This window comes from Haliotis rufescens, unplaced genomic scaffold, assembly GCF_023055435.1.
Source record: "Haliotis rufescens isolate VD_foot unplaced genomic scaffold, xgHalRufe1.0.p SCAF_2, whole genome shotgun sequence".
Lineage (NCBI taxonomy): Eukaryota > Metazoa > Mollusca > Gastropoda > Lepetellida > Haliotidae > Haliotis > Haliotis rufescens.
In genome coordinates, this window is record NW_025963890.1 from 36,754,990 (window position 1) to 36,782,818 (window position 27,829).

General features: G+C 44.5%; 1 protein-coding gene across 1 annotated transcript; it reads right to left on the reverse strand.

The window, feature by feature from the left end:
- On the reverse strand, positions 1–27,406 carry LOC124111797 (nucleolar GTP-binding protein 2-like). The gene is made up of 15 exons (XM_046471619.2): positions 27,234–27,406; positions 24,984–25,071; positions 23,875–23,969; positions 20,857–20,990; positions 11,259–11,357; positions 10,648–10,800; positions 9,537–9,695; positions 9,167–9,280; positions 8,716–8,844; positions 8,280–8,384; positions 7,208–7,366; positions 6,082–6,177; positions 1,341–1,938; positions 733–875; positions 1–161 (listed from the first exon to the last, which is right to left on the reverse strand). The coding sequence occupies exons 1-15, from the start codon at positions 27,310–27,312 to the stop codon at positions 72–74; spliced, it is 2,241 nt and encodes a 746-aa protein (XP_046327575.2). The 5' UTR covers positions 27,313–27,406; the 3' UTR covers positions 1–71.
- Positions 27,407–27,829: the final 423 nt, after the last annotated feature.

The following is a 27,829-nucleotide window of genomic DNA, read 5'->3' on the forward strand; positions in this document are numbered from 1 at the left end:
TAACAAAACCAGTTTTATTGACATACATATGGTACACCCCGAAATGATACAGGAATCTCTGGTCCTCAACTCTACCGGTAGCTACGGTTCTTTACATTGGACTCGGAGTAGAAGTGAACGCCGATCTTCTGTTTCCTGGCCTCCCGCTCTAGACGTCGGCGCTGAAACACAAAAGTTGGTTGGTATCAGGGTTATCAAAACCTCATACAACAAAGGATCAGGGCCCCGTTCCACAAAGCGATCGTAGCCCTAAGGTGATTGTAACACCCATACTTTAACATTAGCTTACGACAGTCGTAGTGCTACGTTCGCTTTGTGGAACGGGGCCCAGAACACTGAAATCGGGCAAAGGCCCTGCAGCTCAAACTCATGTTAACCAACAACTCAGTCAACAACTGTACAGCTGCAGAAAATCAGTTGTGGACAGTGCTATCAACAAGGTGACACATCGAAACCAGTACCACTTGATCTTAGCAGGATCTAAAACTAGTAATGGATAATGTCACCCATTGTGCCCCTGGGATCCCAAAATGGCACACAGGGACATGTGAAACAGATAAACTTAGATACCATGACAGACCATTGACCTATTCTTCCCAGGAATCCCCACCAAAAGCTGATCTTGGCCTATCTGTTTCACTGTGCAGATGGAATGACCTTCACCTCAGTGGTGTGCACATGATATGACCTTGACCTCACAGTGAAGTGCACATGGTATGGCTTTGACCTTACCTGTTTACTGTTCATTGGTTGCGGAGACTCCTCCTGAAGTTTTCGTTTCTTGGTTTGCTTTTTCTGTCCCCGTTTTCCAGGGTCCACCACGTCGACACAAGTCACTGCTGACGTCTCCTTCAGTTCGTAAAGACAGCCTTCCCCTTAACACAAGACACATCCTTAATATGTCATCTCAGCATTTCAGAGGCCAAAACACCAGAGAGCAAGAACAGAGTGAGTGAATGAGTTTGGTTTTACACTGCTCTTAATTGTATCAGATAAAAATGTCAACTGATGCAGGCGTGTTCAATGGATATGGTAGTGACACAGATCATAATGAAGATGAATTGTAGATTCAACTCCTGGGAGCTAAGAGATGCACCTCCGCACACAACAAATTGATAGTGCATACTTAATGGCCCAGGATGACTTACAGAAGTTTTCTCCTAATTATCTTTGTAACTTTCATCTCCAAAACAACTACCTACCAGACATATCTTTGACGTCTAATGGATAGAAGGCTAACTTTCAAGATGGAAGCTGCAAATGTAACAAGCAAAGGATGTCATCAGTGGGATGGCTGAACACTTTGGTACACCTGAAGACAATATCCAACCAGTACGTACCCGTCTGAGCCGGTTTCCTGCGATCAGTACTCGTCTGTGCTGGAAGAGCTGTGACAGTCCACTTCCCGCTGGCCACACTGTTGACTTCAGACCCTGCTTGCTCCTGCTCCACTAGCTTCTTCTCCAGCTTCCCAGATTCAGATTTCACATCTTTGGATTCCCCTCCATTTGCCAATGATCTCTGTGTCTTCTTCCTGCCAGCTGCCCTCACATTGTCCTTGGCAACATGAGAGGAGGACTTGTCCAGAACTGTACAAGATTCCTCACTTGATTGATTCTGTTCTCCTTTAGTCTCATCCACTGCCACATCTTCATCACTGTCCTCCCCAGCACTGTCTTCTCCAACAATGTCCTCCACTTCACTGTCCTCCTCCTCTGCACCGCTCCCACCATCCTCCTGAATGTCCTGTACATCGTCACCCCCGAATGTTGGCACCACACGGATCCTCTTCAGATCCTGCATCACCTTCGGCTGCTTCTTCCTACTGGCCTTCCCCTTGACCTCTGTGTCCCCTGACCCCTCTGTGTCCTTGACCAGTGTGTCCTTGGCCTCTTGTGTAGGTGTTGGTGTGTCTGTTGTCTCAACTCTGCTGTGATCCTGGAACATGTATTGAGCATCACATGATCACATTACACAAATGTAGAGTTTTCTATTTGTGCTAATTTAAACCTACACATGCTGTATGACAAACAAGAAAGAAAGAGCAAAATTTGTAGAATTGTATAAGTAATACGTTACCACTGTTATACCGAGGCTGTTGTCTCCCACAACTGCTCTTATAGCGAAATCTACCTCAGAGATTCAATTACCTCATGCAGCACGTGCTTAGCCACCTAGCTACCATGTGACACCCTTCACTCTTGTCTCTTGCGAGAGCAAGTGCTCAAGGGACGGTCGGGCGGGCATCAGCCAAGTGGTAACGTATTACTTATAGAATTCTACAAATTACATTTGGTAATATGTTATCACTGTTATACCGAGGCTGATTACCACAGTAGGCGGTGGGGAGCGCTACAACCCAAACCTGACTGCTCGTTTTTCCTTTTCCGACCAGCGGAAGTAAACAAGGCGGAAGCACTCGATGCGCATGCTCCCAGCTTGGCGTTACCCTATAGGAATACCAAAGCACTGTCAAGCGCATACCGTAAGGCTCAATCGTCTTTGCCAAACGATTGGTGACTCCAAACGGCCTCACTGGATAGGTATTTCATCCCCGCAGCGGATGAGAACACAGTACCCGTGTGAGCTGAACCTTAGATCAGGTTAAACAGCCGGGAAGAGGGAAATTAATTTCATCCGGACTCTATATCCCAAAGCAAGCCTACTTAAAGTATGCGTGACCTAATTCCAGTATTTGTAAGTATGCATTACAAGGTTCGAACACATGACGGACAATTAAATAAATAACTGTCAAAAATACAAATAAGGACAAAACACACAAAAAGACGCCTCACCTGTGGTGTGAGAGTGCTGGTTTGCGGGACCCCCACTCCTGTTACCCACAGCGGTGGGAACATTGGAGTCGACCCAGATTGACCACCGTGCAAAGGTCTGAAGCCTGAGGAGTTTGGAACTGCGCTAAGCACACCCCTTAGATGACCGCTTGTGCCGCGATCAGCGGCCCAAGACGGTGCACACCCTCCACGTCTTCATCAGAAACCTTTCTGAGGTAATGATTGGCAAATACCGAGTCAGAACGCCAGCAACAACCTCTCAATATTCTGTGAACAGAGATATTAGAGTGTAGGGCAAATGTTGCCGAGTTGGAGACGACCCCGTTCGGTGCAGTCTTGGGCTGATACAAGTAGCCCTAACAGCTATTCCCAAAAGTAAACAGTCTGTTGCACCGCTAAGACTTTGGCAATCATCGCCTGAATCTTGTGCCACCGATCTGGGGGGACAAAGAGGCGATGGGTCACCGTGGCGAAATGACCTCCGATGAACTTCTGCAAGTTCTGCAAGGGGGTTAACTCGCTCTTGGGGAGATTGACAATCCACCCCAATTGCTCCAAGAGCCGAAGTGCGAAATCGAGTTGGCGTGACAGGGTGTCCGTCATTTGATTGACCACTAGCGAGTCGTCCAGGTACGCGAAGTACCTGATACCCCTCTTGTGGAGGAACCCCAAAATGGGGGTGGTTAACCGGGTGAACAGCCAGGGAGCGGACGATAAGCCAGAATGGGAGTGCTACCCATTCATAGTGCTGGCCTTGAAAGACGAACCTGAGATACTTGTGATGGTCCGAATGAATCGGAACATGCAGATAAGCATCCTTCAGGTCGATTGATGCGAGCCAGTCGGCGGGCATGATCAGTGCTTACAGGTCCGCCAAGGTCAACATTCTGAACTTGGGCGGTTTGTGTAGGTAAAACTCGTTGAACGATTTCAGGTTGTGAATCATTCTCGGCACTGTCCTTCTTGGGAACGAGAAAAACCCCGGTGTTATTTCTGGTAGCGCTAACTCCCGTACTGCCCTCTTCTCCACCAACCTGCCGATGGTATCGGCCAAGATGGGAAGATCGGCTTCCGAATAGAAACCTTCCAACGGGGCGACGGTGAGTGGCGGACCCGCCTTGAGATCTAGCCGATAGCCGTACCGGATCGTGTTGACCACCCAGGGGACGTCGAACACTTGTTCCCAATTCTCCCAGTAAGTCTGGAGTCTGGCTCCTACCAGGGAAGGAAAGGGAGGCCTGACAGGCTGAGGCAGGCGCAACTGTCCAGGGGCGAGTGCGAGTCACCTCGAGGAGCCCTTGCCGTCCTTAGACGGTTTGGGCTTCCCCCAGTGTCCCTTCTTCCCGCGAAAGGGCGGCAGATTGCCCTTACTGGCGCCCTCGGGGCGGGGCTTCTTCCCGGAGGAAGAAGGACCTGACCCTTTGGACCTACCGGCCGCAGCACCCAGGCGTTGATGCAAGGACCCAACAAGATCCAGCGTGTCCCGAGAGGCCTCGGCGGACACAGCAGCCTGTTGTTCTTTGAGAACGCCAGGGATCTTGTTATTAAACAGGGTCCGTGCAGACCACGGCTGCGAAAGGAGGACCTCCTGGTTAGCAGCGTCCAACCCCGAGGCGGCAAGGTACGCTTGCCGTCTGAGGAAGTGGCACGTGCCGGAAAGAAAGGCCGAAGCCCCGGCGACATACTCAAGCGAAGCATTTAAACCGATTAAACAGTTGTAAATGTGCTGGTCTCGGTCTGTGGGAGAACCTTCGCTGCTGCCAAGTAGGTATCCCCGTGGGACATAGCGAGCATGGAGCGCCTAGCGAGGGTGTCAAATTGCTGCAAGGTAGCCTGTGGCACCGTAGCAGCCAGTGGGGCACGAACACCCAAACGCTCAACGTGGACCTCTGCGGTGGGACCGGCCTCGGGGAAGGCAAGGTCATGCACCGGGAATGAATCCTTTCTCCAGGGAAGGCTTAATACCACCCAACAAGGTTGAAGCGGGGAAAGCCTTGTCAGACGACTCCTCGTAGACCTTGGCGGAACCCACAGAGCCGTGGAATCCCCGCGGTACTGGCAGGGGCTTGGGCATGTCCTCAAAGAGGTCATAAACCATGGCCACGCGGTCCTTAACCGATAGCGGAGCCAACGGTTTCGGGGGAAGGACCGGTGACCATGGGAGCCCCCGTCTCAACGAAAGACCCCGCGTCCGAACCCCCGGCCACCAAAGAGGCCGGGGACAGAACAGCCAGTGGCCTATCCTGGGAAAAGGCTGCCAGCCTGGAGTCAACAAGTTGTGAAAGCAACGCAGTGACTGAATCCCCGATCAGCCCAAGTGCCGCCAGGGGATCCGCTGCAGACGTGGAAGTGGTACCCGCAAGGGGACCCCGACCGGACGAGCCGGCCACCACAGGGGTGGAGACAGACTGCACGTAGAGCCTGTAGCCCTCGGACGCCTCAGGCCCCAGACCGTCGCACAGGGCGCACCAGGTGTTCCGCAAGGAACCCTGCACCGCGGGCAACGATCGTGGGGATCCCGGGACGATCGAAATTTGCGGCACACCGCGTAACACCTAGTTGCGGGAGTGGAGGGGGTGGAGCATGGCGAAGTGTCCATGTCAGACATTGTTTAAGCTATAAACAAAGAACAAAACATGGTTACAACACAAGCGCCACAAATATTCACAATGAACATTTTCACAAGAAAATAAACGAGTAATGCGAATATAAAACATACACATATTTTAGTGTTAGAGAAATAGGTAATGTAAAAAAAACCAAGACGTAAGGCGCAACGTGCAGAAGAAACACCCTGTAAGTATATAGAGAAAAGGGCGGGAAAAGTTTTTCCTATTGGCGGGAAAAATATTTCCGAGTGTAGTTAAAGCAAACGCCCTCAATAGATACAGTTTATATGCTTTTAATAAACAGTAATAAATATCACCAAAGGATGAAGAAACAGGAACGCTTCCGAGCAGTCTATGAACGTCTTGCTGAGGCAAGTGAAGAGACAAGAGTGAAGGGTGTCACATGGCAGCTCAGGTGGCTACGCACGTGCTGCATGAGGTAATTGAATCTCTGTGGTAGATTTCGCTATAAGAGCAGTTGTGGGAGACAACAGCCTCGGTATAACAGTGGTAACATATTACTTAATGTAATAATATACTTTGTATGTTTTACTTCTTATTCTTCTGATAACAAATTGAAAACTCAAAGAAGACAATTTAAGTTGGAAGAAATTTAACAGTCTGAAAGATTTTACTCCTATTTAACAAAGAACATTCACCAACAGCCTTGACCTTACCTGTGACTCTGGTGGCCGGACGAAGTATGGGATCTTGCCTCGCTGCCAGTCGTTGAGGATCATCTTGGACATGGTGCTGACATCTGGCTCCGCACCCTGCAACATCCGCAACATTTGACAAACTCAAACACAATGCAGGACAATATGATGTTCTGTGTGTCAGGTATACACATGGATTGTGTTCAAGATGAGATGTATGTGATGTTGATTGATGATTTCAACACATACAAAAGTTCAGCCTCTCATTACCGAGTAAGATGTACTACACAAAAGAAGTTAAAGAACACACATCTTTTACATATGACCACAGTTAATCTGTCATCCCATGACAGATTAACTATAGTTGTATGAAAAAATCAGATGTTCTTCAACTTCTTTTGAGTGCATGAGTGAGTGAGTATGGTATTATGTTGCCTCAAGCAACAGTCTAGCAATCTCACAGTGGGGGACACCAGAAGTGGGCTTCACACATTGTACATGTGAGGAATCAAGCCTGGGCCTTGGGTGTGACGAGTGGATGCGTTCACCATTCTTCTACCCTACCGCCCCTTTCTTTTTGGTAGTTTACAGTGCTCAGGATACATGGTCTAACGTAATTACAGCAGAGCAATATATTCGCCTTCACCTGACCTCCCCTTTGTCTGCCCATTGCTTGTTTGTTTGCTTGTTTAACGCTACACTCAGTAATATTCCAGCCTCTCACGTAAAGCATGGGTTGCTGAAGATGTATTCTAACCCGGATCTTCATGGGTCATCTGGCCTTTGTATAAATGTCAGTTTGACATAAAGCAACCTGCATGTATCTAAACATCTATAGGTTTGTTAGGACAGTACTATTAGCCCACGCAAAGAGTATTGTGCTAACAAATCCTCGAAACAAAATCTGGCGAACCAGGATTCCACCCCCACAATCATAGTTTTCTGGCGTGCCCAAGGGATACAACTCTGAACAGCAAATTGCACCTTCAGACAACTGGACTACCCATGCCCCCTTGCCCAATGTAAAGGTATACTGCGGGCTAGTAGAATTCTGAATTCCAGGCTTTTGAAAGGGTGTCAGTATTATATATTACTATTCCTGCTATTTCCTTCCCTGGTAAGTACACACAGATACCTAGGCACTGACCTTCAGCAGCCGTCCTGACTTGCGTGCTATCTGTTCGATGAAGTCCTCAGGCCCTGTCCAACTGTCTATCTTGTACGTCTTGTTGATATACTCAGTCTTGACACGCTCCAAAATAGCACCAATGTAGTCCTCAGGATTCCGGATGTTCTCTACACGAACCTAGGGTGAAGAGGTCATATCAAAACAGGGCAGGTGTTACTAGCTGCAGTCACACTAGGACAGGTGTAGGCACCTAGCTTCAGTAATACTAGGACAGGTGTAGGCACCTAGCTTCAGTCACACTAGGACAGGTGTAGGCACCTCGCTTCAGTCACAATAGGGCAAGTGTAAGCACCTAGCTTCAGTCACACTAGGACAGGTGTAGGCACCTCGCTTCAGTCACACTAGGACAGGTGTAGGCACCTCGCTTCAGTCTCACTAGGACAGGTGTAGGCACCCAGCTTCAGTCACACAAGGACAGGTGTAGGCACCCAGCTTCAGTATCACTAGGACAGGTGTAGGCACCTAGCTTCAGTCACACAAGGACAGGTGTAGGCACCCAGCTTCAGTCACACAAGGACAGGTGTAGGCACCCAGCTTCAGTCACACAAGGACAGGTGTAGGCACCCAGCTTCAGTCACACAAGGACAGGTGTAGGCACCCAGCTTCAGTATCATTAGAACAGGTGTAGGCACCTAGCTGGAGTCTCCAATGTGTAATCAGGTTGAGAACATATTCTTATGAACTCATATCAATTCGCAGAAATGTTTCCTATCTAGAACCATCTTGTTTTGTAATACAACTGTGGTCAGCAGACATTCCACATTGCTCAGCCACAGCCAAGCATGGCACAAGGCAGTATCATTTACATAGCCAGTATAAGAGGAAATAAGTTTGCATCATAAAAATATTCTATTCCCTTAAATCAACAATCTGGTCAAAATCGACCTGCTGTCTAATGGACTGGTTGACACGCACTGGTTCAGAGCTATGCAAAGGAAGAGGTACAGCAGAGGGTATTAGATTACTTGATTGTCTCGTACTTCCTGCAGTTTTCATGGAGAATCATGATGATGCTGAATGCAGAACTTACAACTCCCTTGAGTACAATCTCCGTCTGTGTGGCTCCGGTCGGGTACACCACACCAGGACAGTCCACCAGGAAGATCCTCCTCATCAACGTCACGTACTGCCACACCTGCAGCACAGCATTGTGGGTAATGTCACATCTTACAAGGCAAGGATAAACAGCTGTTGGAGTGGGGTGGAGGTGGGGTGGAGGTGGGGTGGGGGGGATGGGGGATATATGTAAATGTTCAGTGAAACACCATTGTGTTGAAATTTGATGTGTCAAACTTATGTTTGTCTCGAAGTAAAAGCTTGGTCCCTTCATCCTTTTTGGTTGTGACGAACCTCGGATAACTCAAAGTACCGGGTATTTGCATACATCCCTTCAACACCGACATAACAGAGTTTTGACTGTAGTTTATCACAGGACCCGAATATGACACAATAGACGTAAGACTGACCTTGGTTTCTCCAGCGATGGGGGCGACCTTGCAGACTTTCTTTGCCTTCAAGGTGTTGATGATGGAGCTCTTCCCCACGTTAGGGTAGCCGATGAACCCTACACTGATCTGCTTCTTGTCAATGTGAAGCTGTAACACAAAGAGAAAGCTGTAACAGATGGATGAAGCTGTCTGTCTGTCTGTCTGTCTGCTGTATGATCGCAGTATGTAAATAATTAAGTCTTGGCCAGATAAACCAGTGATTGATATTAGCACTGACAGGTAGAATGACAGTCAATCAACAAAGCCACTGAGCCTGACAACCAGATCCACCGACTCTTACAACAAGCACAGGTTGCTGGGGAACTATACGAACACGGAATCCCCACTGGGTATGGAAAAGTGTAACAGAAATATGAGGCTGTAACAGAGATATATCACTCCCATACAGGAGTTGTCTCCCTTTACCTACCTTGCCAAACTGCCGGAGGAGGTTGATGAGAGCCCCCTTTCCGAAGGAGTTCGTTATGCTGGCATGGAACGCCATGGTCGGATGTTCTGCAGACAGAATGGCCACCCACTTTTGCTGTAAAATAACATAGAATCACAAGATGTTTCCTTACATACAAGGAACAGGACAATAATAAGCACACACATCTCCCAAATTCTGAGTTTTTAGTCAGACCTCCAACATCCGAGCAAACTGGGTATTTTAGGACAAAATCAGCAATGTCACAGTGTTGTCCTGTTCGCTGTACAGGTTAATCTGACTTGGAGCAGGCCAACTTGTGGTTGACAGTCTAGAACAGCCCACAGTACCCAATGCTACCAGGAGTACTTACAGTCACCCAGATAGGCACCAGGTCGACTTTGTTCAGAACAAAGATCAGATTCTTGTGTGACTTTTCCTTCTTGAGATATTTCTCCACCTGGTAGCAGCGCGTGCCAAGAGGATCCCGGGCGTCCAGGACTTGAACCACCACGTCAGAGGAGTCGATCACCTGCAGCACGGAGGGAAGCATTACAGGACAGTGACGATACAATTTGTTTGTTTGTTTGTTTGTTTTGTCTGCTGCCACAGTCTGCTGCATCACACAGATCAAATCTGGGCCAGACAAACCAGTGGCCGATATCATGAGCAATGTCATGTCCCACACTCACTGGTATCATTACCCACTATCAAGAACAAGACCACACAAATTAATCCAATTCGGGCACCATTGTAATGATGATAACAAATCTAGATCTTTTCCAAATTGGGATTCATAACGAGGAATCAATTTTGGGTTGTAATATCGCTGTCTAGTGTGCTTCAATTGGCCTCATTTACCATAGCCCAGTGTTCGAAATAAGCGCCTGCCCTTGGCAGATAGATCTTGTTTCAGCCCATGGTGTCAAAACTTGTATGGGTCCTTATGGTCTGCAGGACCTCCTCCGTGGTCTTGTGGTAGAGCGTCCGCCCGGAGAGCGGAAGGTCCAGGGTTCGATCCCGGGCCGCGTCATACAAAAAGACGTTAAAAGATTGTACTTGTTGTTACCCTGTCTGGCGCTCGGCATTAAGGGGCTAAAACAAGGACTGGTCAGCTCGGAGTCAGTATACTGTGTCTGAGTGGGGTATTCATGTTAAACTGCGGCATAGTATCTCAGTGAGCTAGCACTATAAATCGGCATCAGTCCGGACTAGTACAAGCAGCCACACACACACATACATGTACACGTGCATGCCATGTAAGTGCAATAATCTTGGACGCGACGTTAAACCCAATTTCACCTCACCTATGGTCTGCAATACATTTACATGTCAATTTATTTGTCACAATAAGCAGCAGTTATTTAAATGAGGGCCTGAAAAGCTTTGTCAGGGCCTGCATCTTCTAAAATCTGTAGTTCCTGATGCTAGGCTGGCATTTTTTATATATTTCAAACACTGCTATGAACCCCTCCTCTCCGTACCTTGTACAGTTCATTCCAGATTCTCTTGGACTGCCCTGCCTTGAAGACAATCTCTGGGGTCTCGTCCTTCACCCCAGTGTCCTCCTCCACTAGGTCATGGTCCTTGCTGATGTCATACTGGCCTCCCAACGTCTCCGCCTGCTGCACCAGCGCCTACAACAAGTCCGCCAGCCATCAACACATTGTCATACTTCCCCCTCAACGTCTCTGCCTGCTGTAATAGAATACTTTACCTATTAAGATCCGGGGTAGAATAGGTCTTCAGCAACTCATGCTTGCCGTTAGAGGCAACTATGCTTGTCATAAGAGGCGATTAATCAGTGGTCAGCTCACTGACTTGGTAGATGCATGTCATTGTATCCAAACGGTGTAGATTGATGCTCATGACGTCAATCACTGGATTGTGTGGTCTAGACTGTTATTTATAAATCGCTGTCATATGGCTGGAGTGTGGTGTTAAACAACAAACAAAACAAAAACACAAAAAACATCCAGCAATTGTTAGGTTCAGCAGATTGCTAGCATGCTGCCTATCAACAATTGTACTGTACTGTTAGTTTGATTCACGAATTAATTCTTCACAATTAGTTGACCTGTCCGTCTGCACTCACCGACATGTCTGCTACTTTCAGATTCGGACGTTTCCTCTGAGACTTCTTCCCAAATGTTGTCTCAAATGATTCTGTGTCAAGTAGATGAACTCTGGCGTTCTGGAACAACAATGATTCAATGAATCAAGCATTTCTACCTTCAGCATCTTACAACTGGCAAACAAGTTAAGCAACTACAAGATAGCTTCAAGGAATCACCTTCATGACTGATAAAAACATCAAAGTTATACTAGTTATTGTATTTGAAGTCATCAAATTGACAGACAATCGAAATATGCAGAGTATGAACAGAAATATAAAACAAGCGTATAGTTGACAAAGTCATCTATATCCCCCGCCCATTTTAACACGTTATGGTCCCAAACCAGGTAACTGACCCAACATTTCTCTTAGCCCATGTCAAAATAGCTGCAATGGAAATTCTAAAATAAACATTTCTAAAACTCCTTAATATCAAATGGCACTAGTTCAGTATGCGCTTTATATATAGACATGCAATGTTTGGCAAGGAAATATTTAACAGTTTATTTGTTATACTCCTTAAGTAAACCAATCCTATATTAAAACTTAAATCCAACTTATTGCCATGGAAACGTGAAAAATAAAAATTTCTAAAATTCCTAAATAGCAAGAGGCACCAGTCCAGTATGTGTCTGGTAAACATGCAAAGTTTTTGTTGGAAAGAATTGAATGGGTTTTGAGTTATGCTCCGAAAACAAACTCTACCCTATAGAACCTAAGTCCAACTTGTTGCCATGGAAATGTAAAAAATAAAACTTTATAAAACTCCTAAATAGCAAAAGGCACCAGTTCAGTATGTGTCTGGTAAACATGCAAAGTCTTGTAAGAAATTATTTAACGGTTTTTGAGATACGCTCTGGAAACGAACAGCATGCTCTGGAAACGAACAGCACCCTTTTAGAACCTAAGTCCAACTTGTTGCCATGGAAACGTAAAAAATAAAAAATTATAAAATTCCTAAATAGCAAAAGGCACCAGTTCAGCATGAGTCTGAAAGACATGCAAAGTTTCGTACAGAAATATTTAACGGTTTCTGAGTTATGCTCCGGAAACGATTTCGGGACGCACACACACACGCATGGAACCCATTTCTATATCCCCCGCCAACTTCGTTGGGGAGGAAGATAATAACATGTTGGCTGATCTGAGATGATTTATTACCATTACTTGTCATAATATCCAGATTTCAGACTGGCCAGTTGCCATCATGTAGAAACACATACAAGTTGGCCAGCCTGAGGTGAGGTGAGGTGAAATGGGGTTTAAAGTCGTGTTTAAGATTATTGCTCTTATATATGGCGATGAGTGAGTGAGTTGGGTTTAACGCCGCTTTTAACAGTATTCCAGTTATATCGCGGCGTGTCAGCTTACTGTGGGAGGAAAGCCCGAAGTGATGCAGGTCTCAGACGTTTACCCATGAGCACGGGTATGGTGCTGACAAACCTAGAAACATAATCGGGGCGAACCAGGATTCGAACCCACAACCATAGGTTTCTGGCGTACCCAAGGGACGCAACTCTGCACAGCGAATCGCGGCACCTTAGACGACTGGGCCATCCGTGCCCCTTACATATAGCGATGACCAACCTCAATGGACATCAAGACATCATAACGTTCCATATGATGTCATCTGCTCATCATATCATAATTGACATTTAATGTTACCATTCCGAACCCACTAGTGGTCGTAAAGCAGAACTGATATTGTCACACAAACACATTTCACTGAAAATAGGATGGGATGGGGTGGGGTGGGGTGGGGTGGGGTGGGGTGGGGTGGGGTGAGGTGAAATGGGGTTTAACATCACGTTCAAGATTATTGCACTATAAGAGCGACGTACGTGGATGCTTGTACTAATCTTGACTAATGCCCATTTGATAGTGCCAGCCCACTGAGATATCATACTGCAGTTTAACATGAATACCCCAGTATACACAGTATACAGTATACAGACCCCGAACTGACCATGCCGAGCACCAGACAGGTTAACAACATGTACCATCTTTTAACGTCTTTCGGTATGACGCGGTCAGGGATCAACCCGCTCTCCAGGCAGATGCTCCACCACCAGACCACAGAGGCGGTCGTGTCCCTAGAGGCGTGGACGGGATGTTACAAGCTTAATGTTTGGTCTCTTGGTGTACATGCCTACAGTACTGGTGAAACTACTGCGGGTAATTCTCAATGAGCATCATAGCATTAGCTCATGCTGATTGGGTATTTCACACCAATTTTAGAATCAATATTCATTGTCTTCCATGTTTTAAAGCGTCCATAGCAACCCGATATCGTATCAAGGCATTGTCGCAAATAGTTGAAGACCACGTCATCCATCATACATGTTTTGACAAGGCATTGTCGCAAATAGTTGAAGACCGCGTCATCCATCATACATGTCATGACAAGGCATTGTCGCAAATAGTTGAAGACCGCGTCATCCATCGTACATGTCGTGACAAGGCATTGTCGCAAATAGTTGAAGACCACGTCATCTATCGTACATGTCGTGACAAGGCATTGTTGCAAATAGTTGAAGACCGCGTCATCCATCATACATGTCATGACAAGGCATTGTCGCAAATAGTTGAAGACCGTGTCATCCATCGTACATGTCGTGACAAGGCATTGTTGCAAATAGTTGAAGACCGCGTCATCTATCGTACATGTCGTGACAAGGCATTGTTGCAAATAGTTGAAGACCGCGTCATCCATCATACATGTCATGACAAGGCATTGTCGCAAATAGTTGAAGACCGCGTCATCCATCATACATGTCGTGACAAGGCATTGTCGCAAATAGTTGAAGACCGCGTCATCCATCATACATGTCATGACAAGGCATTGTTGCAAATAGTTGAAGACCACGTCATCCATCATACATGTCATGACAAGGCATTGTTGCAAATAGTTGAAGACCACGTCATCCATCGTACATGTCATGACAAGGCATTGTCGCAAATAGTTGAAGACCGCGTCATCCATCGTACATGTCATGACAAGGCATTGTCGCAAATAGTTGAAGACCACGTCATCCATCAAACATGTCGTGACAAGGCATAATATTGGCATTGTTCCAACCATAGACTTACTGGGATGATGCAGTTTACATACATACCAATATTATTGTACTCTTCTTGATGAAATTTAGTAAAATCTAAATATTTTTTACATTTGTATACTTATCCTGCATTACTCCTTAATGCATTCACTGCTTACTTACGACAACTAGAAGGACAGCGCTGCGAAGGTCCTGGGTGAAGAAATAAAGTTGTTGTTCTCAAGTCCCAATCAGTGGCCTTCCGTCGCTGTCCTGTGACCTTGATGACACCTAAGGTCATCTTCACATCACTGCTTGTCGCCCAAGCTCTTAGAAAAACAAACTTTTGAGGTTTCTGAAGCCAAAGAGGGGAGGCAAGTCTTACGACGGGTGGGCCTTAAACGTAGTAATGCAGGATAAGTATACAAATGTAAAAAATATTTAGATTTTACTAAATTTTTTACTTATCCTGCATTACTCCTTAATGCATCTGTATCGGACGGTTTGGAGGTGGGTAAACCTTCAGAATACAGAAACCTCAATAATTCACACCCTGCAATACGACACCAGTTGGTCGATAAACCGTGAAGCGGAAAAGTTCAGACAAAAACGCCATTACGTTAGGGTTGTTCAAAAATCAAAAAGATTGAACATAGGAATTAAAGTGAAATTCCCTATACACACTTAGTAAAAAAGAAAATAATAGCTATTCAGCTAATTCTTTACATACTGCATCATACAGCCGTCGCTGACAAACAAGATTGTCTAATATTCTTCCACTGGTGGCGACTGAGTGACTGCACATGGAAGTTGACTGGCTCTGTATAGGGCGAGTTCATTATTTGCCTCAGGGGTTGGCAATCTGCAGGATAACAACCAGAGGGCCAAACTTCGAACATCTTGGACATCCTCGAGAGCCCCAAAGTGAAGGTTATGGCTAACGAAAATATGTGTCGAATCTCCAGAAATATCCTTCGGTGATTGTTCCAAAACCATAATTGCCGTGTTGAGCCCTGGTAAGGCTGACACCTTGAGATCTTGAGGGTAATTGCTCTCGGCGAGTTCCGTTTGACGATCTCGTAGGCCTGAAGGATTACTGCGCGTAACCATAGAGATATGGTGTTTGCGATTATGCGACTAACTTCTGTCCTTGGAGCGTCGTATGAAAACTCGAACTGCTCGCACCGAGCCCAGGAGAACTTCATCACGTACGATTCCCACAATAGTCGATATCAGTGGGATGGTGAAGGAACGGTCGGGTTGGCCTGGTAGTAGATTTTAGCAATAAAATCCCAGCATAACCCTAGATGTCCCGTTCTGTGTGTCCCATGCTCAAAACGGATCCGGGTTGAGTCGATCACATGTAGTTCGCTCACCCGTACCGCCATTGCTAATGCCAAGAGAAACCATTGTTTCCTTGGTGAGGTCATGAAATGAGGCAAGCTCCTCACAGCGATAGCCCGTTCGCGGAGCTCTCTATACTATACCGAGAGTGTAACGAAGGTGTCACGCGCTGGGAAGGAGCTTGAAAATGAGGATGCAATGAGGGGCTCGAAGGCGGCCCTCGCAAACCTCGAAGTACCACGTTCAAGTCCCAATCAGGTGGGCGGAACTTGGCCTTCTGATCCTCAAGCCTGAATTAGCATAATATGGCCTGTAGTTCCGTGACCTTAATCACATTGTGATTTTCCGGAAACGGCCAACACTAAGATAATTGCAGCCAATTATGTAGTAATGGTGCTACCTTCCAAGTGTTTTTGGGTACGCAAGGTAGGAGGTATTCCTCTAGGAATTGTGACGCAATCGTAGGGTCTTGATTCTTTTCTTCCCTGTAAAAAGTCTCAAGTGATCCCCACTTGTCATCGTATAGTCTCTGGCAGAGTAACGATGAACTAAAGCTATAGCTTTGCTGCCCGTGTCGAAATAACCCTTCGCACTTAAACGCCTTTTAAAGACGAACCATGCGTGCAGACGTTGGTTGAGGCAATTTGCTGTTGAGGGTGGATGAGTAGGTTGGGCCACTGTGAGAGGGGTAGTGAATCGTTTTCGGCTAGATTTTTCCGAGCTTGACGAACTACCCTCTCGCCGGTTACCAGGGTGCGACCAAAGGAGAGATCGAGATACCTTGTCTCCTTGATCCCCTGTATCACCTTGGGAAGTAAAAGTGGTGGCAGAAAAGTTTTTTGCCCTTCCCAAGTGATACTGAACTCGTCCAACGCCCAAGTCTGCGGATCCGGCAACGGGGCGATATACGTCATGAGTTGGTGGCCTAGGCAAGTAATAAACAAGTCAATGTTTGATTGCCTGAATTCCTGAAGCAGTAACTGGAATGCTTCTGTGAGAAATTATCACTCGGTGGGAGCCACCCTGTCTGGACGTGATAAAGTATCGGCCAGTATGTTTCTACATCCGGGGATGTGCTGAACTATGAACTTTAGTCACAGCCGATCCACTAGATGGAACAAATCTGAATGTCTGTAGAAGTAGAGAGTGGGAGTGTGTTGTTCCCCGATTGCACAGGCACCACACCGCAATGCTGTTGTCTGTGGATATTGCGAGTCGGGCTAACTGTAGTTGATTCTGCCAATGTGATATAGCCAGAATTAAAGCTTCCAACTCCAAGTTGTTTATGTGCCACTTCCATTGAGCGCCGGGCCATAGCCCTGAGCTTATCTGGTCTTGTTAGTGAAGACCCCACCCCTGAAAGGGGACGTCCACAAACAGGTGTGTATTCGGGGAAAACCCAAATAAAGAGACTCCGCAGACATTCAACGCCACAAATTGATGCAAGGCCCTAGCTTAGTCAGTAGAGTGATGGCCTTGAGTGGATCCTGACTCCTGATGTAAGGGTTCAGGAAAAAATTGAATTGGTCGCAGTTGTAAGCGGCCCATGCTAGTTAACTCCTGTGCCGAGGTGATTAACCCTAGCAACACTTGCCACTGGCGAAGTGTGTGTGGTTGGTGTAGAGTAGATGACAACAGAAGTAGAAACTTGTGCCATCTGTCCCTCGGTACAGATAGGATATCCTGGTCTGTCTTGAACTGGTCTCCTATGAACTGAAGTCAATAGGAAGGAGAATACTCCCGACTTCGCCTCGTTGATTGTCTATCCCAGTTATTGACATGTGTTGATGATACAGTAGATCGCCCTCCATCTACGACTCGAACCAAGTGTTCGTCAAGTGTAGATAGTTATTGGCTTCATTACTCCTGTAAATAGCCATAAGTGTCACTGACATGTCAAATGGGAAATACTACCATTGGTAGTGAACCCCAATGAACTGGACCTGAAAAGTCTATGGTTGGGATGGATAGTCGAGACTGATCAAGAATCAAACGTTCGTTGAACACAGAGAGATTGTGGATCATTCTCATCTTGTCTGGGTCCTTCATGAGTACCAGGTAGGTGTGAGGATAAAACCCTGGTGTAAAGACTGGGTTGTGAACCCACTCTACAGCTCTTCTTACCAACAGTATGTCTATGTTGGATTTTCCCAATCAAACTGTGGTCAACGGTGGGGTTATCTCTACCCTTATACGGACACCATGATATAGTGCGATAAGTACGAAATCGATCATCCTTGAGACTTGTCTCTGCCACGCCCTTTTCCCAGTAAGGGAATGTTGGTCTTCCCTGAGAAACGTGCGTCTAGGCTTATAATTTCCTGACTTGCCAGCCCGCTTAGACTTTCCAAGCTTTTTTGGAACTTGACATGCGTGTCTGCGATCTGTTCGTTGAACAGGGGAGTAGATGACCAAGGTTGACGTAATAGACTGCCCTTGAAACCAGAATCTCAGTTGGAAAGTCTTGGGTGTAACGGTAATCTCCGTCCGAATGGTCTCAAGATGAATTTTCCTGTGGTCAAACTGACGCTGTAGGAAAAACACCATAGTTTGGAAGTGATCTAATCAGATAGGGTTATCCTCTAATAGATTCTGATACACTGCAAACATTGACGATATTGGTCGCTTAAATGACGGAGCAAATGTTAGTTTTGGAGAAGTCTTCCTCCAACGACCTCGTGGTGTCCCTCTTATTTACCCCGTTATCAGGGGAGGGCATTACTGAGGAGCGCTTGGGTAGCAGTCAGACGCTGCGCTCGGCGCAGGTCTATGCTGGCTATGTTTGAACAGCGCTAAGCCTATTTGATTCGTTTGCGTAATAGGAGCGCTTGGGTATCAGTCAGACGCTGCGCTCGGCGCAGGTCTATGCTGGATATGTTGGAACAGTGCTAAGCTGATCGTGCGTCGCTTGCGTAATAGAAGTGCTTGGGTTGTAGACAAGTGCTGCGCTCGGCGCAGATAACTGAGACACAAAGCTCAAAGGTATTGACTGGATCAAGGCTTGCGTCTAATCTACCCCCATCATAGCATCTTGATACGCTGGTGCTGTCGTCGACGTCACAGATTAACATACATGTATCTGGAAGTGTCCGGCGGCTGAAAATATAGGAGCAGTTACGATACTCACAAAATCCTCCGGTATTGTTGATTTCGGTGGATGGTGTACTTCTGCAGTGACAGGCGTAATAATACCTGCCGATAATAACGGTTGGGTTGTAATGACCGAACCATGTCATTCGCTTTTCTGCGATAGTGACATTCCTCTCGTCTCACGACGGAATAACTGCAAAATATGATTGTGAGTAACCTGCTTTTATATAGTAAACTCGTTGGATTAGAGATTTACACAAAAATTACATTTTGAATTTTGGCAAGCACATCTACGTGCATGCCTAGGACCGTGGATAAAGATCTTTGGGCGATTATTCCATGACAATATGTACACCACACAAACATAAGTTACGCAATTTAACCATTGAAGAAATGGTACTGGAAGAACGCCGTAGAATTGAACAGTAATCTATCGGCAAAAATACGAATTGCAAGGGTATACAATATTTTTATATACGCAATTCAATGTAAACCAAGGCTATTTACATTTAGAGATTGGAGAGCACATCTGCGCGCAAACCAACCAACGTGGATGATAATCTTGGTAAGGTTTTTTCCACGACAATTAGTACCATGCTCAAAGGTATGTTACGCAATTAAACCCTTGTTGATGAGACAATACTGGAAGAGTGCCGAAGAATTTGAACACTAATCTATCGGCAAAATTATGAGTTGCAAGGGTATACAATATTTTGCAACTCAATGTAAACCAAGGGTATTTATATTTTCATTTAGGGTTTGGAGAGCACATCTGCGTACAGACCAAACAACGTGGATGATAATCTTTGTAAGATTTTTCCCACGACAATTAGTACCACGCTCAATCATAAGTTACACAATTACGCCATTGTTGATGAGGCGGTACTGGAAGAATGCCATAGAATTGAACAATAATCTATCGACAAAACTATGAGTTGCAAGAGTATACAATAGTACATATACGCAACTCAATGTAAACCAAAAAGACCAACAAAAAACTATTTAATCGCATAAACATAGGTATGCAATAAAAGAATTGTTGATGAAGCGGGACTGGAAGAAACCCGTAGATTTAATATTAATCTATTGGCAACCATATTTTTAACGAGTTGAAAAGGTATACAATAATTTGAGTATACGCAACTCACTCTTACGCCAAAGCTAGTAGTATTTAAGAACATAAGACTATGTTATACATACGTAGCTGAGAATTGTAAACAATATGACTACCTTGGCAGGCAAACGATTGTAACACAATTCAAAATGGCGGCGAACAACAATATTGTGGCGGGAAAAAAGACAAGAGTCTTTTCACGACTAATTAATTCACATAAAACTACACAACATGGTGAAAGTAATATGAAAAGAATACATCACCCATCGCAGATCAATTTAGGATTGTAGACAAACTGAAGGTCTAAAATTAATCCAAAAGGAGAGCTCCGCTGGGACACGTCCTAGCTGTGCTGCGACAAGCAGTGATGTGAAGATGACCTTAGGTGTCATCAAGGTCACAGGACAGCAACGGAAGGCCACTGATTGGGACTTGAGAACAACAACTTTATTTCTTCAACCAGGACCTTCACAGCGCTGTCCTTCTAGTTGTCGTAAGTAAGCAGTGAATGCATTAAGGAGTAATGCAGGATAAGTAAAAAATATCAGTATTATGGAAAATAACGCACTCAGATTTATTCATAATCTGTTCCCATTAAATAATGTTGAACATTCTCACCAAGGCTTGGCACAAAATTAAATCGGGAAAGAATCCACAAGTCCTCATAGTTCCAATATACTACTCAAAACAAGTTAAAGAACACCCACAACTGGCAGGCTGTTTAGAATCCCCACAACTGGCAGGCTGTTTAGAATCCCCACAACTGGCAGGCTGTTTAGAATCCCCACAACTGGCAGGCTGTTTAGAATCCCCACAACTGGCAGGCTGTTTAGAATCCCCACAACTGGCAGGCTGTTTAGAATCCCCACAACTGGCAGGCTGTTTCATAGTCATGTGATAAAATCGGGTGTTCCTTAACTTCTTTTGAGTAGTATATTATTCTCTTAATATCCGATACTTGAGTCTGATGATGTAATCAGATGAAACTGACCTTTGCAACCTCATTCAGCAATGTGATTGGTAGCTTTGTCTGCTGCATGACAACCTTGTAAGGATCACGTTTCACCTTGCCCATTTCATCTTGAAAAGTCTGAAGGGCTGTCTGTGTCACAACTCGTGTGTTTCCTAGAAAGAAGAACATCCTGTGTTCAAGCATACAAGTCAGCCAACCATCAACACATTGTCATACTTGCCCTTCAACGTCTCTGCCTGCTGCATCCCATCAAGATCTGGGGTAGAATAGGTTTTCAGCAATCCATGCTTGCCGTCAGAGGCATCAATGCTTGTCATAAGAGGCGACAAATGGGATTGGTTGTCAGGCTCTCTGACTTGGTTGATGCATGTCATCGTGCCCCAATTGCATGGATCAATACTCATGTTGTCAATCACTGGATTGTCTGGTCAAGACTTGATTATTTACAGACCGCCGTCATAAAGCTGGAATATTGCTGAGTGCAGCATTAAACAACAAACAAACAAACCATATCAATACAATACAAAATAAATTAATATAAAATAAAATAAAGACATTATTTCACTCCTATGATGTCATCCAGTCCAGTACCTGTAACCAGGGTATGCATTAATTTCCAATGTACACTGGCCAGGAGTTAAAATTTAACGTCACATCGGCAGTATTTCAGCCATATCGTGACGAGAAGTACATTAATAATACATATATTTAGACAATACAAAAAGCTGTCAACGATTGACAGTACAATAACTAGAATATCACAGAGTCGATTAAAAACTAGTTGAGAATATATAAAAGTCATAAGTATTAGTGAACAACACAATATAAAAATGGGCTAGAGATCGTCAGTAACTAAAGGGAGATCCCGTGTTAATAAAACATGTTGCAAACACTCATACTAACCCTACCTTATGGAGACCGTCATTGGCAATATGATTCAAAATAGTTTTGAGATTATAAAGCTAAACACTGGCGAAGCTGATACGTTTCTTGGTACTTTTGTCTGAGGCTTGTTGTGGTTCTTTGACTTTCACATGAATAGATAAAAACGTATGTATACTAGCCACATAAAGAAACTGTGCACGGAGAAAATTATATTCTGGATTGAAATACAACACAGCAAGAACAAAATGATGCAGACGCTGTAGCAGCTGAATGATCGGACCATAAGAAAATGTCAACAGGCCTGAACAACATCTGTTATGATGACGTCAGAAGATCAAAATGGAGTAGGGGGTCATACGACAAAGTCACAAAGTCAATAACGGGTATGACCACCCTGTGCGTGAATCACAGCAGTGCATCGACGACGCATGGAGTCCACCAAATGGGCATGGAAGGCCTGGGGTATGGCCTGCCATATCCTCCTCAAATTCTGTGCCAAGTCACGGACGTTATCTGGAGTATATGGAAGACGACGCAGACGGCGCTCCATTTCATCCCACACATGCTCTATTGGGGAGAGATCTGGAGAAACTGCAGGCCATGGCAGTAACATGACATTGTTATGGTGAAGGAAATCCATTGCGACCCTAGCCGTGTGAGGACGATGACGGGCCATGACGTTGCAGGAAAGGAATGACCACAAGCCTCAGAATCTGATCTCTGTAGCCGGTGAGATTGCCCTGAACAACCACCAAAGGGGTTTGGTGCCGTGCTGTTATCCCACCCCAAATCATCACAGAGCCACCTCCAAAACGATTCCTCTCTACAATACAGTTGCGTGCATAACGTTCTCCCAAACGCTGCTAGACACGTTGGCGCCTGTCACTGTGGGAAATGTTGAACCTCGATTCATCTGTAAAGACAATATTTCTCCACCATATTCGAGGTTAGCGAACATGATTTCGACACCATCTTAGACGGTTGACTCGATGACAGTGTGTCAGGATGGGACGTATGGCAGGGCGTCGTGGTCGAATCCCGTACTGACGTAAACGATTCCTGACAGTGTTGGGATGGATACGGCGCAGTCCAGGAATTGTCTGGGACGTCGTTACTGCCGTTTGGAACCTGTGTCGGAGATGTGTAACTCGAATCCATCTGTCCTGTCTTGGGGTCGTTACTCGGGGACGTCCTGAACGTGGGTGGTCGGCAACGTCATTTGTGTTCTGATAACGCCTCACCAATGCTGATATCGTGTTACGATGGCATTGGAAATGTGTTGCCACCTGTTGTTGCCTCATTCTCTGCTCGGATCATTCCAATGGCTTCATGATGCTGTGCAGCTGTCAATCTTGGCATGATTTGCTTGTTATATGCTTGTGTCTGCACCTGAGAAGTTTTAAATTTTTGGATGACCACAGATCATGCTTTCCAAAGTGACAGCGAATTTTGAGTTGCACATGCTGTGTACAGCTGCACAGGATGCACGTGCAGTAACACATTGCACGTCCATAGGCCCCCATCAATGACGTCATATCACATGGCACGTGCATGAGCGTTTGAATGTCTCCAATAATTGCTGTGTTCAAACTTATATTTCATATATGGACGGTGTGCCCTTAAATCTATATTTTCTCTGTGCACAGTTTCTTAATGTGGCTAGTATATATGCTTTGTTTTGTTTGTTTGTTTCTCCATTGTTTAACCACCCGATCCCGTTAGTCGCCTCTTACAACAAGCATGGGTTGCTGAAGACCTATTCTACCCCGGATCTTATTGAGTCGTATGTATATACTTATCAACAGTCATGATCAGTGTACAGCAAAAAACAGTTTCCGATAAACTACGAAATGAAAACAAAATGACAAAATACTTTGACATTAAATAACGCCTTAACTGACTTGATGATTCATTGAAAATGCTAGAAACAATTGAGTATTGACTACAATTTTCAATAAGATAGTCGGGCCAGATGGAAATGTAACTAGCCCAATCTAAAAGTCACCAGCATTTGGCTAGCAGGCAGGCAGCAGTGGGAAAAAACATGCAGTGCGCTTGTACCAACTTCAATATAGGTGGTATCTTGAAAGTGAATAAGGAGTGGTGCTTAACATTTTTCTAGCTGCATATAACATTGATAATTTCTCTCACCAAACCAGCGTCTGTTGGGTTCCACTCGAGCCACAGTCCCAGAGGCCAGGGTTGACTGGTACGGGGCCGGGGATAATATTTTCCCTTTCCTGTCTCTGTAAAGTCATGTTACCATGGTTACAGTAGGGAAAATTTTACCTTGTACCAAGAAACAGACACATATATAGAGACACATGAGAAATGTTATGCTCATTTTATGAAACTATTGTCTGATAGTCTGATAGACATGATGGTTAAGTGTCATGTCTTTATTGTGGCGTCACATCTGCTTTGCTCTCTATACTATCTTTGCCACCAGTCATATAGACTGTCCAAGGCAGCCTACTTCCATGTATGGAGTTTTAATCATAACCAAGTCTGGGCTATATTTTAAAAACTTGATTTAAAGTGCATCTGCGGCATTTTGACATAAAACCCAGTTTCACCAAACAAAACCAGATTGTACCCTGGTCCCATAAATTTATCAAAGTTGAAACATTGACATGAAAGATGCATAAACTAGTTTAAATATATATGATTGTATTGCTGTAAATATAATACAAGAATGTGCACATAATCTTAAAGTACCTGGTACCCACAATTTGATGATGTAAAGCCCAAGAAAGCAGTGTTGACAGTGTAGACATTTTGTCAATAATACTGCAAGGTGTACAATATCAGCATTACATATGTTCTTTGCATGGGTCCCTTTTTATCTAGCTTATTTTGGAAATAGATGGATAGTCTCTCAGGGATACAAATTAACCAAGAATGTCATCTAGCCCTGAATAGTAATAACCTATATCAAAACCCTCCAAAATGTCTGAAATTCTACCAGCCCATAGGATATCTTTATCATGTTTATCATTAACAATACTGGTCCAGACAGTGAACTAGTTAAAAAATTTAAGATAGTGAATACCAATGCAACCTCACACATACAAAATGCAAATTAGCAACTGTTACGATTTTTTAATATTTTTTTATTATTATTATTCCTTAAACAAAATGTTATTTATTCTACATTAGTGCAGAGCCATATGAGGTTAAATTTCACACACAGAATTAATTGAATCAACATTTCTTCCAAGTTATTAAGCTGGTGAAATCATTTTGACTTTAATGTATACCTCTTAGCCTTGAAGTTTTTGTACATGAGCAAACGCTTGATGGTAGTTTTATCTCTCATGTTGTGTCCGCCCTGGCCTTTCACCCGATCTGAAAAATCAAATAATCATTGTTACATCATTTACAATCGACCCTTGGTACAATTTGACATACCTCAATGTTACTGTATCTAGAAGGTGGGATGCAATAAATGTTACAGACGTGGTTGGAATAATGAATGATGATGGTTGAACTGATGGAGCTTGCAAAATCAATATCAGACTATTGTAAAATGTTATGAAGGCCTAAATCCGAGCTATGTGTCAGTGACCAGTGGATGACAGATAGAAATACCATTGCAACATATAGCTATGTGTCAGTGACCAGTGGATGACAGATAGAAATACCATTGCAACATATAGCTATGTGTCAGTGACCAGTGGATGTCAGATAGAAATACCATTGCAACATATAGCTTTGTGTCAGTGACCAGTGGATGTCAGATAGAAATACCATTGCAACATATAGCTATGTGTCAGTGACCAGTGGATGTCAGATAGAAATACCATTGCAACATATAGCTATGTGTCAGTGACCAGTGGATGTCAGATAGAAATACCATTGCAACATATAGCTATGTGTCAGTGACCAGTGGATGACAGATAGAAATACCATTGCAACATAAAGCTATGTGTCAGTGACCAGTGGATGTCAGATAGAAATACCATTGCAACATATAGCTATGTGTCAGTGACCAGTGGATGTCAGATAGAAATACCATTGCAACATATAGCTATGTGTCAGTGACCAGTGGATGTCAGATAGAAATACCATTGCAACATATAGCTATGTGTCAGTGACCAGTGGATGTCAGATAGAAATACCATTGCAACATATAGCTATGTGTCAGTGACCAGTGGATGTCAGATAGAAATACCATTGCAACATATAGCTATGTGTCAGTGACCAGTGGATGTCAGATAGAAATACCATTGCAACATATAGCTATGTGTCAGTGACCAGTGGATGTCAGATAGAAATACTGTTGCATCATATAGCTATGATTTCACAGCTACAAGAGGGTCTTCATTGTCTGACCCATACATAGACTAAGGTATTGGCCCTGTATGACACCTGTGGCGATAGCAGTTTAGAATAGATCCCAGCAACTTTGGTTTTTCTTAATAGGCGACCAAATGCATCAGGTGGTCAGGTTTGATGACTTGGTTGAATCTGTGTCAATGTATCCCAAAAGCATTGATTATTGCTTACAATAATAATCACAGGATTGTCAGGTCCAGACATGATTATTTACAGGCAGCAGTCATATACATGATACAGCTTAAATACTGCTGAATGCACCGTTTAACAACAAACAAATTCAGCTGAATATGAACTATGAACGCTAGGCCAGTCACATACAAATATGGCTATTGCCAAGTAACCATGAGGTTTTCCTGAAACTAATACGAAAGGAAGATATGTGCTGTTTTGTGTTGTGGAGAGGTTGATGTTTTGGTGTACGATTCAGCCTGGCATTTGTAAACAGGTCCCCAGCAATAATCAGGGCAATTACTAGGGGCAGGTTATAGCGTTAATTGACACAGGTTGTCGGCAATCCCTCTTGCTTCATTATCTTGTGTGCCTCTTGTAACCTAAAGGTTTGTTGTGTGAGAGTTAGGGTAGGTTAGCCTGAACTATCCTTAGCCCTTGGAACCCCATAGTGACAAGGGCGGGGACGGGTAACTCAGGTACTCGGGTCAGGTGGGTACTGAGAAGGACCCAGGTACCCACAGAACTACCCAGACCCGTGGTTAGTCACATGATATATTGTTTAATGACAATAATGATCTAGAACTATATGGTTACACTACAAGTACTAATGTTCGCATTCTGTGCATCTCTTTTAAAGATGTAATCTCATGAAAATATTACAATGTTTATGAAGTGTCTGTGTATGAGTTGCTGATCATTTGGTAAACGAGCACTAATTATTTGGTTGGACAGTGGTCCCGTGATAATGAGTTGGTTGACTCATTCGCCTATCTTCGCATTTAGCTGGCAACGCGAGTTCGATCCTCCGCTCGGCGCGAATGGAAATCCAGGCACCCGAAATCCGAAAAGTACCCCCGGTAAAGTGTGATGGTAAAGCATTTTTTATGTACGGTTTTCCGAGTGAACGAGTTGACTTGTGTTCGATTCCATATTACCATGTGTGACTGTGTCACAGAATCCGGCCAGGTTGTTTTCTTAAAAATGTATCAAAGTATTACCTGGGTTCATACTGTGTTGTCCCTTTTTCATCCCGTCTTTGGGGGCTGCTTTCTGTTGAATTTTACGTGTCTTAGCCATAGCTGTTTAAAGGAATCAAAGATATATTGCGGACTAAATGTTTTGCAACACGCAGGGAGCCAACGTGATCGGAAGCGGAAGTTAGGGAAGACAGACAAGGAGAGAAATATCTCTGTATTTTCATTCGTCGAAAAGACTTACTGCCGGAAGCGGGAATTTCGAGAAAAACATATCCTTGGACAAGCTGTTCAAGATCAAGTTCAGTAGTAGAAGTTATGATACCTCAGTGTCGAAAAGCTAGAGTCAAGGTTTCTATGAAGAAACATTTGAATCAATCCAGACTGAAAGGTACAAAGGTTGACAGCTTGGTAAGTGATAAACGAAAAGAACACGGACACGAATTTAGGTTACTTAGCTGTGGAAAAACAAGACACAAGACAAAAACCTAAGCAACATGTGTTTCCGTAGCATGAATTTGAAATGAGGAGTTCATTTATCATCATGGATTATATTTTGTTCGAGGGTAACAATGCAGTTTACCGGGCGCAGCTTACTAGCGCTAATGTTGGCCCAGGAT

What these genes read in the sequence shown, in the direction of transcription:
- LOC124111797 (XM_046471619.2), bottom strand. Translation starts at nt 27,312, where the DNA reads ATGGCTAAGACACGTAAAATTCAACAGAAAGCAGCCCCCAAAGACGGG. An exon ending in ACAACACAGTATGAACCCAG is followed by an intron (nt 25,072 to 27,233) that starts GTAATACTTTGA and finishes TTGATTTTTCAG; the next exon opens with ATCGGGTGAAAGGCCAGGGC. An exon ending in CCATCGCTGGAGAAACCAAG is followed by an intron (nt 8,385 to 8,715) that starts GTCAGTCTTACG and finishes GCTGTGCTGCAG; the next exon opens with GTGTGGCAGTACGTGACGTT.